Source organism: Barbus barbus (genome assembly GCF_936440315.1).
Source record: "Barbus barbus genome assembly, chromosome: 41".
Lineage (NCBI taxonomy): Eukaryota > Metazoa > Chordata > Actinopteri > Cypriniformes > Cyprinidae > Barbus > Barbus barbus.
In genome coordinates, this window is record NC_136719.1 from 9100501 (window position 1) to 9116293 (window position 15793).

Below are 15793 nucleotides of genomic sequence, written 5' to 3' on the forward strand. Positions count from 1 at the left end.
TCTCACAGAGAGCTTGTATTGATCTACAGTTCTATTTCAGTTCTGTCATGCAGTTCCCATCCACTTGTGTTCCCCAGGACTGAGGCTAAATGAATTTGATCTGCAATGCTATTGATTATGCTAAAACAATTCATATTATTGAATCAAGCCATCCAATACAATACATTCATTTTATTGTTTATAGTGTGTGAGATGTTAAAAAGTGAAAAAGAAGCATTTGTTCATACAGAAGACAAGTGTTCACTCCTATTTCCAGATGGTTATGTTCAGACACATGTTCAGGCCTTTACATCATTACACAACTACAACTCCTGCCCTCTGATCGAATTCACAGGTCTCTTAGGTGAAGCTAAGTGGTTAGATCTCAGATCCTCCGCTTTCATCCTAATCAGATCAGTAAGCTGTTGCTATGATTTTGAGTATGAGACAGATCTTATATAAGACATGTCTCCTCATATCCAGGCTCTTGGGAACTCCTTGTCCTGTGAACTTCATCTGGGTCAACCAGCAATCTTCCACTTTCATGACACACACACACACACACACACACACAAGAGTGTGACAGAAAAGCATGCTCATGCACTTTGCTGCATTGATTTATATAGAGCATGGATAAAAGTCTTTGCTTCACTGGCTTTGCACAAGGCTAACTATCAGTATTCATCTGCGTCTGTACACCTCACTGATCTGTTAAAGGGTTATTCATTATGGCTTGTTGGAATCTGCAGACTCTTATTATTTTAGCACGTTCAAAAATTGGAATCCTTTTGTTTAAATATAGATTTATGAGTCATTTTTAAATGTGATGGGTTCATTACAGACATAGCTCCTAAATTGCTTTTGGAGAAGCGCTGTGCATGTGAAGTGTGATGGTAGTTAGGATCTTCTGTTTTAGAAGCGTCAGGGTTTCTATGAGAGAGGACTAAAATGCATAATAGTCTTGACAGTTTATTAACAGAACAACTGACAGGACAAGAGATGGGGAGGAGGGGAGTGAACACACTCCAGACAATGGGCAGGTAATGAATGGTGACAGGCGGCCTAGGTGAGCGGAGTCCAGTCCAGGATGGTAGTCCTGTGACTACCATCCTGGACTAGGTCAGTGAAGCTGGAGGTTAGCAGCTGTGGCCTGACACTCCACACTAGTGATGTCATAGACTCAGCACAGGCCTAGCAGCGTGGCAGACCCAGCAAGGGGACCGGTAGCCCAGCCTGCAGAACAGGATGGAAAAGGACAGGGAGAGACAAGACTAGACTGGGGACTGATGTGAGACTAAAACAAATAACAACAAACAGCTAGGTAGGGAATAAGCGGTATCACAGGACTGGTAAGACAGCGCAAGCACACACTGACGTAGCACAACGAACTGGCAAAACAAGAGGGAAAAGGAGAACAATATAAAAGGACAGGAGAACATGAGGAACAGGTGACAACACTCAGACAAACAAGGACTCAACAAGGGGGCGTCGTAATTGGAAACAAGGAGGCAGGACAAGAGGAGCACATGGCAGATAATAACAAAGACAGAGCCACGTGCTCAGACACAAAACAGACATGGAAACACTGAACAGAGACAAGACTGACAGAACAGAGATTGATTACTTAATCACATCAGAATTACACTTTCAGCGATTCTCTTCAGTAAAATGGGTTTATTACTGCAATCCAGTGACCTGCTCACCTTATCAATGTAATCTGTCTAGATCAATAACCTAAGGTGATATGGCCAGCAGAAACTACAGCTCTATTATTATTATTATTATTAGAACAGAGTATTACTGTAGTCCTCACTACATACTGCACAGTATATACCAGATTCAGAAAGAAAAAAAGCTGAAAGTGACCCTGGAATTTAAAATGTTGGAGCAAAATTGGTTTAAATTATATTAATAACATTTTTTTTTTACATTTTAACCTAGCCTTGGTGTATATACAAAAATCACATAAAATATTTGTTGAATCAGATTTATGCAGATTGAGAATTTGTATGAATGTTATTTAATCCATACCTTAAAATTAATATAACTATTATAGCAATACAATCAGTTTCAACGCAGATTTACACAACAAACTAAAAACACTTAGAACAATTACATATCACTGAGTCATCTTCTATTTGCTGAATAACTGTTTTAAAATGATCCAAAGACAGCAAAGTTTGCCATTTCAATTTCGATTGAAGAAGATTCCAGTCAGACGGAGCTGCATACATAAAAGCCTTCTTACCTAATTCAGATCGAACAAAAGGAACAGAGAGAGTATAACAATTTTGCAAACAAAGGAAATATTTCAACAATTTTCTGTTGTACAACACAGCAAAGACATGAAGGCAACATCCCTGGCTTTATAAATAATTACATTCCAATGCATTTTTCTCCTAATAGACAAAGAAGGCCAACCTAATCTGCTATACAGGGTACAATGATGAGTTGAGGGTTTACAATCTGATATAAATCTTAGAGCACCATGATAAACAGCATCTAAAGTAGAAAGAAGATATGAAGGTACAAACTGATATACTACATCACCGTAATCAAGTACAGGTAAAAAAGTAGCAGAAACTAATTTCTTTCTTGCATTAAATGAAAAACAAAACTTGTTCCTAAAATAAAACCCAAGCTTAATTTTCAGGGGTTTTTTTTCAGTTGAGTAATATGAGAGCCCAAAGATAGGACATCGTCAACAATGATGCCAAGATATTTGTACTGTTTTACTAATTCAATCACGGTACCTTATAAGGTCTGAAGAGAGATTAAATTATTTTCAAGTTTTTTTGAACCTGAAAATAACATATACTTGGTTTTATCAGCATTCAGAACAAGTTTTAAATTAAGGCGTGATTGAATGACATCGAAGGTTGACTGAATCTTATACAGGGCTTGCTCCCAGAAGAAGCACAATACATGACTGTGTCATCTGCATAAAAATGAAAGTTGGCATCCTGAATGTCATAATCAAGACTGTTTATATAGATGGTAAATAAAAGGGGCCCCAGCACATATCCTTGATGAACGCCTTTGGCAATCTCCAATGAATCAGATTCATCAGTTCATCCTCTTCTCAGTTTGTACACATTGAGTTCTTCCACTTAAATAATTTTTAAACCAAGGAATAACATGACTTGATAAACCAATGCTCTTCAATCTATACAGCAATATTTCATGATCCACTGTGTTGAAAGCCTTTGATAAATCAATAAAAAGGGAAGCACAAAAATCACCCTTATCAATCGATCCCACAATATCATTTAGAATAGCTGTTGTAGTACTATGTTTTTTGCGAAACCCAGATTAATTAATAGACAACACTGTTTATATTCAAATAACATGTCAACTGTTCATTGATAAGGCTTTCTAAGATCTTTGTGTTTTTACTACCTGTTAACAACTTTATATTCTGCCAAAATTTCTTGGGATTATTTGAATTAATAGTAGCATTTGCAATAAAATAATCAGCCTTAGCTTTTCTGATAGCGACTGTGCATTTATTTCGAAGCTGCCTAAAACAGAACCAGTCAGAGCTTAAGTCAGATTGTCTTGCTTTTGCCCAAGCAACATCCTGCTCACGAATAAGAACATATAGGGCTTCAGAAAGCCATGGATTATCCCTACCTTTAACACAGAATTTTTCAAAAGGTGCATGCCTATTGATGACCGATATAAAACCATCATAGAAATATTTCCAGACAGACTCAACATCGGGGATAAGAAAGATTCTATCCCAATCGTAATGTGCTACGTCAAAAAGAAAACCTTGTTCATTAAAATGTCGCATACATGGTCTAGTGATAATACGTGGTTTATGCTTGGGTAATTTGGTATCTCTAACTATGGCAACGACGCAGTGATCACTAACATCATAGTTACAAGCATATACAGAAGCCGAAGAGTATTTATGGGGAGCATTACCAAAAATAAGATCAATTAGTGTGGTTTTTTTATTATCCTTCAAGTTGGGTCTAGTAGGTGTCTTAACTAACTGAAAAGAGTGTCACAAATTGCTTTAAAACCATCAGATGCTGACTGCAGCCATTTCACATTAAAATCATGTAGCTCCTTATAATTCAGGGAAGTTACTGAATGCATCAGAGAAGAAATGGCATCATTACTAGCTGATGGAGGTCTGTAGCAGCCAACTACAGTAAGATGTAAGGTCTTAGAGACAATAAGGTTTAAAGCTAATAATTAATATTTTTTAACTACCGACTCAGAAAGTAACACAGTAACTTCAAAGCTATCCTTAACATAAACTGCTACCCCCCCCCCTCCCCTTTTTGGTCGATCAGCCCTGTAAACACTATAACCATCAATGCCTATGGCTTTATCTGTTTTGTTAAGCCATGTTTCAGATATTACTATAACGTCAGAACTGGTATTTTTGCCCAGATACGCACAAGTCCAACTTAGGAAGCAGACTTCTCACATTCATATGAATAAAACCCAGACCTGATCTGGATTTAAAATCGGCAGGAACTTTAAAAATCGAGGCAATATCATTATAAGGACCAGGATCTGGTAAAACATTTCCTGATATCAGTAACATAAGAATTATAAAACTCCGTCGCCTTACTGTATCACTTACATTTCTAGCAGATGAGTTTAAACAAGTGGAATGGTTAATGCCTTGTTCATTTTTTGTTTGAGCAGACATTATAGAGTCCTCATACACAAAATTTGAAAGCGATAACTTCAATCGGCAGTCCCAGAGAACGTAAACATTTGTGTATACACTGATACCTGTCCAATTTGTCAATTTTAAAGTTACAGGTATATCGTGATGTGATGAGGAGACTGAGTTATACCTGTAGCTGATGTTTCCCTGGTTGAGTATCAAAAGAAATAAAAGCACCAGAGCAATGCAATTTGAAGTTACGTACAGCATTGTCCATCTAAAGTCCAACTGGGCTGACGGCCACAAGAATAAAATTAAAATCCTTCCTTGCTGATGTGTAGTCTAAGATACTCCAACTCGTCCTCTTCCCACGAAACACTGCCCAACGTCACGATGCAAAAGAGGGATCCATGCCAACGCCAAACCACGTCCTACGCCGAAAAGAGAAAGCCAACAGAAAAGGGATCACCATCAAAATAACAATGGTAGCCAATTTCTCAAAACGCTAATGGACAAAGCCACTTGCGTTACAGTGTGAAATAAGCACTTTCCTTCGAAAGAGGAGGCTTAATACTTTTGACTCAATGTCCAGCGTCTTCGTTAGTAGCAATGTAAAAGCCAGACGCGATCAGCAAACAGTCACAGGAAAGATCCACTCACAGAAATATGATCCCTCGCCTCACTTAACATAAAACAGCGAATCGCCGAAGATAAAAGACAAACTAACAAGAAAACTAAGACAAGCTTACACACATATGGACATGCTGCCATCTTGGATCTCAGATAAATGAGGCTTGACTTCTTCTTCTGGTGTTAATGGCGGTTGGCAGACCAACTAAAATGGTGCATTCCCGCCACATGAGGCTTGACTGAGCTAATGACATCATTATCACATGGCACAGCTGATTGGATTTCTCCTGTCTCGGTAACCAATTATATATTATATACATACATATATATATATTATATACATCAATTATATACATACATATATTCACAAGCAGAGAAACTGGGGGTAATATTGCTTGGGCACAGTATACTTATATATTTAATGTGTGCCTTGAGTTACAGTACAGCTAAACTCTTTAAACCAGCATGCATACTGATTCATCATGCTATCATACTGAATTCATACTTCAGTTTGTTCATCTGAAGCAATTCAGTGGTATTTGGAAACAAATCCATTTCATACTGATTGAGGTGCAATGTGTTTATTTATGTACTCTAGACAATTATTTTCATTAATAGAGAAAGGCTGTTGATTAAGGAGTCATTAAATGCCTCACAATCTAATTACACAGCTCTTGGATAAATAATCTGGTTTATATGTCTGTTGTCTATTGATGATTGTTTCTCTCTAATGACCTTCTAAATGCTTAACCATTTCAATAATGTAGTAATGATTTTTCAATAGCTTGCTGCAACATTATCTAAAACATTTCCTGCGGAGCTTTAACGGCAATAGCAAATCAACTGAATGTGAATTCACTATATTTATCCCCGTTGTCTTCACCAAGCGTGTAGCCATCTTAATGCACATGTAACACTCAATGACTTCTCTGCATCAGGGATCTAATTTTCTGCTTGAGATAAGTTAGTGAACCATAGAAAAAAGTAAATATCTAAGGTGCCACTTCAAGGGGCTGTTAGCATTGTTAGTTTGCCATAACTACACCATCTGACACCATACAGCATCCTTCTCAATTGATGACCCTATCTGTATATTTTGACTAAGCAATTTTGGAAAGCATATAAATCAATAATACTTTTATATTATAGTAGAAGTTTTACCATTTCACCATTCTGCCTTTAAAAAAATGAAACAGACTTTGACTAGTGTTTTGAACTGGGGTGTGTTGTTGTGGTGCAATCAACCCTTTCATGATGCATTTATGGCTCAAATCAGCCTGGCTGCAGAATTGAGTGTGATTTCAAATTGCCTGCTTCTAGGGAGATCCTGCTCCAGCCAAACAATTGCCATTGAGATGAATGGGAATGCTTATGGATGGCTTTCTTCGTGACCTCTCTCCCATATCCTATGATATAGTGCTGTTGTGTGTTACTTGTCCATCATATTTTCTCCAGCTCAATAATTCTTTCTCTTACTCGCCCACTCTCTCAGATTTTTCATATAGCCTCTTGGGATTTGAGAGGTTCTCCTGATATATTTTGCCGCAAATTGAAAAAAAGAAAAAAAAGAAATTGAGTCTGAGATGTGTTCTAGTTCAGGACTAGTACAGACTGTCTGCTAATGCAAAAGTGAAGAATATAACATTCAGATCTGTGGGGTCTACTAACCCACAAATCTGGCTCATATATTTTCATCCTTTGCTATGCTGTAAACTGAGGAATCTTGACCTATTTCAGTCTTTTCCACAGATTCCAAAAACATCCTCCAAATTCAGTCTCCCACTCTGAATGCCAAATGTCGTTCTTAATACAAATGAGAGAACAAAGTGAGCAATGAGAGGAATGTTTGGAGAGTTTTCATCTGCCAAGAGTGCATACGGTTCGCAACCTGACACGCTAATGAGCGTCAAGTGCTTGCTATTCGCATGGGCTCCCTGATTGAATTCCTCTGAAATTGGAGGGCGAGATGCAAAGACAAAGAGCAGTTTATGGCTGTGGGGAGCTGGATGTTTTGCTCCTGTTACCGACGTACTGTCTTTCACGCAGAAAACAAGGACAGATACTCTATCCAAAGCTTTGGTGGGATCTAGGACAGGTCATAGATGAAGGGGCCAATTCCTTCAGGCTGATTCTAAACCGGTTTATAGTCAGTTTTCATCAATGTAAATGTTGTAAAACGTAAAGACTGTCATATCTACAGAATCTTTGTTTCAATTTTCTCTCAGGTTACAGATAAAGAGATGATCTGACAGTGTTTTTTTATTTTTTGGGGATATTTCCCCAATGTAAGACAAACTGTGATTGCTGTGTCAGTGGTGTTAATGAGAAACAGGCTGCTATAGTTAGATTTGATTGGCCCACACCTGGGAGCAATTACTTGATGCTCAGTACAGGTGTGATTCACCAACAATTTATTCTGTTTCTCAGATATTAATCTTTTGAACTTCATCAAATTGCACAAAATGCACTGTTTTAAGTGATGGCAGACTGTCAGTATGTGTTCACAGGTCTACATCCTGTTATATTCGTGAGATGGTTGCTCAGGTCTGCAGTGTTTTAATTAATGCTTTAATTTTTCCATTTAAATGTAGAAATCGTTGATATTCTAATGTATGGACACAGCTGTACTGGAGTGCACTCAAGGAAGGAGGTAAAATTAAGGGATTAAAGAAAGAAAGAGGGAGGTGTCCTCTGCTGTGGTGGTGCCAAGGCTTTTTTTGTTAAGTGTGCACACAACAGAAGCTTAGCGATTAAACTCACAAGCCAAAGAGAAAGAAAGAAAGAGGCAGAACGGACATTTTTGTCACATTAAAAATGTGCTCATGTCCCATTAACTAATGTGCGAACACACAATTATTGGCACCCCTAGAAATTCTTATGAGTAAAATATCTCTGAAGTATATTCCCATTCATATTCACAATTTGAGCACTCCAGGGTGATTATGAATATGAAATTATCCAGCCATGGTTTCCTGTTTCACAGTAATATAAATAGGAGGGTAAACAAAGCCCAAATTTCCCAAAAAGATAATTGAGCTTCACAAATTAGTGAAGTGGCATTAAGAAAATTTCCATTTCCACCATCAGGGCAATAATTAAGAATTTCAAATCAACAGAAAATGTTACGAAACTGCCTGGAAGAGGACATGTGTCTATATCGTCTAATGCATGGTGAGGAGGAGAGTTTGAGTGGCTAAAGACTCTCCAAGGACCACAGCTGGAGAATTGCAGAAAATAGTTGAGTCTCGGGGTCAGAAAACCTAAAAAAAAAAAAAATCGTCAAAAAGCACCTACGTCACATGTTGTTTGGGAGGGTTTCAAGAAAAATTATCCTAGCTCATCCAAAAACAAACTCCAGCATATTCAGTTATCAGACACGACTGGAACTTCAAATGGGACTGGCTTCTATGGTCAGATGAAAATAAAAAATGAGCTTTTTAGCAGCAAACACTCAAGATGGGTTTGGTGAACACAGGGATAAAAAGTACCCCATGTGTACAATGAAATATACTGCTGTATTTATGATGTTGTGGGCCTATATTTCTGCTGGAGGTCCTGGACATCTTGTTTAGACACATGGCATCATGGATTCTATCAAATACCAACAGATAAAAAAAAAATCATCAACAAGTGACTGACTCTGTTAGAAATCTTATAATGGGCCATGTTTGGATCTTCCAACCGTACAATAATCCAAACACAAACCTCAAAAACAACACAAAAATGGGTCACTGGGCACAAAACCAAGCTTCTGCTATGGCCATTCCAGTCCTCTGACCTGAACCCTGTAGAAAATGAGTGAGGTGAACTGAAGAGAAGAAGCACCAACATGGAGCTGGGAATCTAAAGGGTCTGGAGAGATTCTGGATGAAGGAATGGTCTCTGATCTCTTGTCAGGTGTTCTCTAACCTCATCAGGCATTATAGGAGAAAATTTAGAGCCGATAAACTGGCAAATGGCGGTTTCAAAAAGTATTGAATAAAAGGGTGCCATTAATTGTGGCCAATGTGTATTACACTGTAAAAGATTTCAGACCTCCCAACTCAAAAATTTCTAGTGACTGATTACATCTAAATTTTTCCATTGGCTCAACATATTATTTCTCATTGAGCCAATGTTAACAGACTGTTGCCACAATTGATAAAATTCAGTTAGCAGAAATTAATTTGGGCCAATAGAAAAATTTAGATGTAATTAGTCACTAGAAAATCGGGAGGTCTGAAATTTTTTACAGTGTAGAGAAAAACATTTATTTCATAATGATATTTCCCCCCCCATTTGAAATTCTTATTATCCAATGAAAGTTTAGATTTTTGTGAATTTTTTAAATAAAATATCAAAAGGATTAACAATGTAGATTCATTTTCACAGCTGCCTTTGATCATATTACCAAGGGTGCCGATATTTTTGACCATGACTGTATATATATATATATATATATATATATATATATTGTATACATATAGCCTACATATCTATTTTATATTTAACAATGTAATGCATATTTTTATTAAAGCCATGTATGAATCTCATCAAGTTAGTGATTATAAGCATTTCATATTTATTCCAAAATAATAACTCAAGGCACTAACAATATATTTTATTCGTGAACTTATGTTCAGCTATTCTTTTTAATAATTAACTTTTAACTATTTTTTTTATTTTTTGGATCATCGGTCATCAAAGCTTGGTAAATATTGGTCACAGACATGGAGATTTACTTCAAATTTAACCAAGCTGATTAGTCAATAAAAACTCCCACAGATCATGTTTTCAGCCCACTTCAAATCTTATTTTCACGTAACAATGTGGTTATATCTAAGAGTGTGAGTTGTTTACTTACTTTTTTAAAAATTAGTCTTCCCATTACATAACACCATTATTTTGTTCATTCCGACTGATTCACGAACGTGGAACACGCACAAACACAAGAGGCGGGATTTATTGCATGAACCAATCACAGCCAAACATAACCAATCATATCGAATCATATTGCAATGGAGGCATTGCCTCATCTCATGTGACTTTCCCCCAATCATTCTCAATTACTCCCCAAAAACTTGGCACGCTAAGGGGTCTCTGTTATAAGTCAATGGGATGAAGGGAGGCGTCTGTCTGTGTCTTTCTGTCTGTCTGTCAGTCAGTCAGTCAAATTAATCCATTGAACTTTCTATTCATGTGCACCAAATCCACATATTAGAATGACTTCTGAAGGATCATGTGATATTATTTCCATCCATCCATCACTTCTCTGTTCTGTTTCCCACACGCACACATATCTGCATTTCTCTCATGGGCCTCAGGGCGTCATGTGTAATTATAAAAGTGTTTCCCAGCTCTAATTAACACTCAGCCTGATAAGCATGTAAAATAACCGTCTCGCTCACGGGTGGACCGAAGCATATGTCACTCTTCAAGTGTGAGAAAGCTGGAGGCAAATGCTGCTATATGCCAAAACTTTATCCTGAATAAGTACTGTGGACAGCTTTTGGATATAAAGAAGATTGGAAATGTACTTGGGGAGAGACATTTTCACTGTGTAAGGCATAGTGTTTATCACTACCATCCTGCTGTTGTGAACTAATAAACATTCTGTTGCCATGGATCAAAGCGACAGAATATCTCATTTCCCAATCATTTACGGAGAGACGGAATTTGTGGGAAACACGCAGCACCTGCAGGCTCTCAGTTGCTCTATGAAAAATGCTATGATAATGATCTGGCTTTTTAGCACCCTTGTGTTTTAGCGCAATTGGTAAAAGAAAAAGCTGGGGATGCAAGGTCATTTTCTGCAGTTGTATTGCCTGTTTGTGCAGGAGGAGATGGGCCTCCTCATGTCAAATGGATTTGAAAGGTTGTGATTTCCTGTTTTCCCTCTCCCAACTTTCTCCCCCCATTTATTCATCAATTTGTTCCATTGAACTCTACAGGGGAACTGCTCACAAAAGCCGTTGTCATGGGAACCCATTATAGTCTGGAACAGTCGGCGACTCGTGTCTATGCGGTCTGGGAATTGAGAAAAAACATACAATGTGAAAATGGATTTCTCTTTAGCCTATCTCTGTGGTTATGTCCAGCTTTTGGAGTGGTGCGCAGTGTGCACTCCATGCACTGTTTTAATTAGTATGTGAAGCAGAAAGCATTTGCAATGCTAAACATTTCACACAGTAGTATAAAACTTTGCATGACTTTTTGTTTGTGGCATTCATCTGAAAATTAAAATTATTTTGCACTTTTAATCCAATTTTGTGTAAAAATGTTTGAATTTGACCCTCCAATAATCCGAGTCAAGACAAAGGGAAAAATTGTGGTTGATATTACTTCCATTTTTGGGATCTGGTAGTCTAAGTAAACTGAGCAATTGACCCCAATCATAAAGCCAAATCTGCTATTTTGTCTGACAAACAAACCAGACAGGAGAGTAAATTAACATCGGTGGACTTGAACTTGAAAAATGGTGTTTATTGGCATCTTTCCACATTTGAAACAAGATAGCTATGGTGGCCGAGAGAGCTCAACGTGCTGCAAATAGAAAAAAACACCTACAAATTAAGAAAACAACTTCCTCAATTTGACAACGCACACGCTGCAAATGCTCACAACACAACCAAACAAAGAAACGCACTGAAAATAAAATTTATTTGGTTGTATTGTGAGCATTTCCAGTGTGTTTCTTTATTTGTTTGTGTTGTGAGCATTTGCACCACCTGCTGTCAAACTGATGAAGATGTTTTCTTGATTTGCTGGTGCTTTTTCTATTTGCATGTGTTTTCTGAAGTTGCAGCGCGTTGAGCTCTCTCGGCCTTCCGATGTTCATTCATGTTTATTTCATGCTATAACTAGTAAAGAGGAAGAGATGATCAGTTCACATGCCGTTTGAACTGAGGTGCTATAGCAATCTGTCGCAACACATTAAAGATCCACAAAATGGTATTTATTGCTTCAATTTCTTAAAAAAAAACTAAATTTGAAAGCTGAGTCATTGTTTTATACCAAAAGTATCCAGCTTTGTCTTGTTTGTCGGCACATTGTTAGTGTCCTCTTTACAAAATTGACTGTGAACTAAGCCACTCTGAGATACTGAAAACACCAGATCATGAGCGGCTCACATGTAAATGAACACAGTGCTGTGAAAACATTCTTCACTCTAAAACATGTAGCGCATGTATTTATTTTTTTCTGAAAAGCCATGATTTGAAAACCCATGTTGTGATTTCGATGTTATTTTTTTATTCATGCAGTCCTATTAACATCACATAAACACAGCGCTCTCCTGGTCAGCGCTTTGTCATGGATTTATTTTCAATTCTCAAAATAGATAATCCTTCCACATCTTTACCAATGTGTCTCTCCTCCCAGCATTCTCGTTTTGTCACCTTCTATTTTTATGAAAGGAAATTAAGTGTGATTCTCTCTGGAGTCATTTGGGATGTAGAGGATTATAGGAACCTCTGGAGATGACAGAGACAGCAGACAAATAACTAATACTTCCATTCAGTGATGCCTTTTGACGTGTTCATGTTAAAGTGCAGTAATTGTTCTGTCACACAAAAGACCTATTTAAATGTCCCTCCACATGAAGACTCAAGCTCTTCATAGCAGTGTACACACATGCTCCCTATACATACATACATACATATATATATGTGTGTGTGTGTGTAGATAGATTGACTGAGAGATAGATAGATAGATAGATAGATAGATAGATAGATAGATAGATAGATAGATAGATAGATAGATAGATAGATAGATAGATAGATAGATAGATAGATAGATAGATAGATAGATAGAAGTAAAATCCTAATGATGCCCCTGTCTAAAGAAAGAGAATCCTCTCTCAGAAACATTCAGCTCTCTATCCAGCCTCGTGTTTCAACAGTCTCTCTTACGCAACATTCATTCGATTTTGAAGGAAAACGTGTGTGAAGTAGATCGTGACTTAGAGAACCTCTCAGTTTCACACACTCCACTAACTCAAGTCTTCATAATTCAGTCAACTGAGCAGGTCAAATTAGAGAGACATAAATGAGTTCTCCGTTGTTCCTTCAGGATGGATGTTTTTTTTTAATACAGTGACACTCTTTCTTCATCCCTGACTGTAACATGACTTCATCTTATTCCTTACAGCATGTGTTGGAGAATGAGTGTGTTTCATAAGAATAAATCAAGCAGGCACAAGATCAGGGCACGGCTGAATAGACGTGTGTGTGTGTGTGCTTGTTCTCAGATTTCTGTACCTGCATTAGGTTTCATGGTGTTGAAATTCAGGTAGCTGATAAGCAATTCAGTGATCAGATGACTGACTACTTGGATTGAAAGTTTCAATGTGTTTATTACAAAATTATGCAATGATGAACACGAGTAAACATTTACCATCATGCTTCTGATTAAAGTCGGCATGAAATGTAAATTCACTCTTTTCTAAAAACATGTTATAGATCTTATTAACAATTCATGTTTTCATTTTTTTTACTTGGGATGTATAATCAAAATGTCATAACTGGACCTTCCAGTGAAAACAACATTTAATACTAATGTCGCTTCTGCAAGCCCACGTTCATCTGCCTCTTTTAAATGCAACATCCAATCAACAACCATGCACAGAACCGACAGATTTATTTTTTTAAATAATCTGTTATACAATCCAAATGAAAAGATCTCTTACTATTTTCATCTTGACTTGTTACAACATTTAGACTAGAAGTGATCAGGTTTTGAAGAGGTTATTGTTTTGTTGTTATTCCCATCATGTGAAAAAAAAAAAAAAATCTGGAAGGTAGTCAGTAACCTGTCTAAAATTAATGTTTTGCCACACCTGCCAGTGCCAGTGAGCTGAGAAAATTCACAGACCAGTAATATTTCTTACCGGCATGAAACTGTGTTTTACATTGTTATTTTGATTTTTTCTTTTTTAAATATATATATTTTGGTTTCTAAACAGTGGGATTATTTATCTGTTCAATGGTGAAAGTGTTCTCACAAGTGTCAGTCAGTTTCTATAGAAAAACTGCTCATATTATGATTTTGTTCCCCATATTTTCATGTTGGTTGCTTAATGTGTGGAATATTCCCCATTCATGTTGCCACATGACTTCTGGAGGAAAAATAAATAAACTATTTGCACACCTTAGATAAACTTCGATGGTAAATCTTCCACTGTTAGAAGAAACATGAGTCATGATGTTTTCTTTATACACAGCTTGGATTGTCTTTGATTTGAAATGTCAGTGAGGGTCAGACTATTGTTCTTAATATCCAATTTAAACCGTGTATTATGTAACAGTTCCTTATAAAGTTATTGGCCAGCTGGCAAACAAATTTTCTTGCAAATGCCTATTTTTACTCTATGTACGTTTATATATATGAAATTGTGAAACTTTGAGTGTCAAAGAGAAAAAAACTCAGTTTGGGAAACACACGTCTTTTGCATTAGAATGGCATAATTGCATCAGTCTTGCGAGTGGATGGAATTTTATTATAACTTTGTGGCGCGCCAGAGTAGGAAACACTCAGTCACCAGAGTGACTGTGAGTGAGTGTGTTTGTGCTGGAGGACTTGTATACAGAAGAAAACCCCATCACACAGCATGCATATACACACTGTACAGCTTTTACATGTGCAGGCCTTGTGGACAAGGCCAGTGGGCATTAGTGGTGGGATAAATGACGTTGATATAATCTCATTATGTTCAGACTTCTTTTCCATAGACTCAGCAAACCACATTCAATTAAAACAAACAGTGGCACAAAAATGGTCGATACACTGCTAAGTCGATGCTTTCATTTTCTTTCAGCACAAATCTATTGATTTTAATGAAGTTTAGTACCATTGAAAGCAGCATTGCCATTAACCTGTGCCATTCTGTCAGCCCACATATGACAGAAAGTGAAAATTGGATTTGACCCAGCAGTCTGTCTGTATTCACCCATTCCTGTTTTTTTATTAATTTAATGAAGACAAACATAGGTGCAAATTAATTACACGATTTAGGGAAAAATCACACTAGACGTGATCATGTTTAATTTTTGCAATAAGGTCCGAGAGGCTGTGGTATATTGTGAATATTGTGTACTTTCTCACAGCTGAAACCTTGTATTAACTTATCAGCATCTAGGACTCTCAACTATTCATTTTAGAATGTATCTGATAGCTCTCTGTCCTCCTCCTAGCTCCATTTCCTGCAGCAGAGAAGTTTTTTTTATTTCATGGAAACAATGAAATACCTCACGCTGTGATGTGTATCAGTTTAATTCCATGCTGGTTTGCTGCCAAATTATGATTTATGAGTGAAAATATCACAAAGAGAGAGATAGATGTGATGTTGTGATATCAGAGTGGCTATGCAGTGGCTGGGGAGGGGAGGCTAATAAGAGTTACTCATTCATGTTTTTAGACATTTTAAATTAATTTATCATCTTTTCCCTCTAGAACTCTTTGAAGAAGAGAGTTGCCAGACCAAACAACAAATCTGATAAAAAAGCATCGCCTCAGGTAATACACTCTAATACTACAATACATCTGATGAGTTAGTTTGCTTCTATTGTGATATTA

The 15793-nt window shown here is 37.1% G+C and overlaps 1 protein-coding gene across 1 annotated transcript in view; it reads left to right on the forward strand.

Annotated features, from left to right (window-relative positions):
* LOC306860429 (microtubule cross-linking factor 2-like) overlaps nt 1-15793 on the forward strand; it is a 58125-nt gene that overhangs the window by 18298 nt on the left and 24034 nt on the right. Inside the window, exon 4 of the mRNA XM_079402145.1 lies at nt 15671-15733. Coding sequence (XP_079258271.1) covers nt 15671-15733 — 63 coding nt within the window. The remainder of the gene's footprint in view (nt 1-15670; nt 15734-15793) is intronic.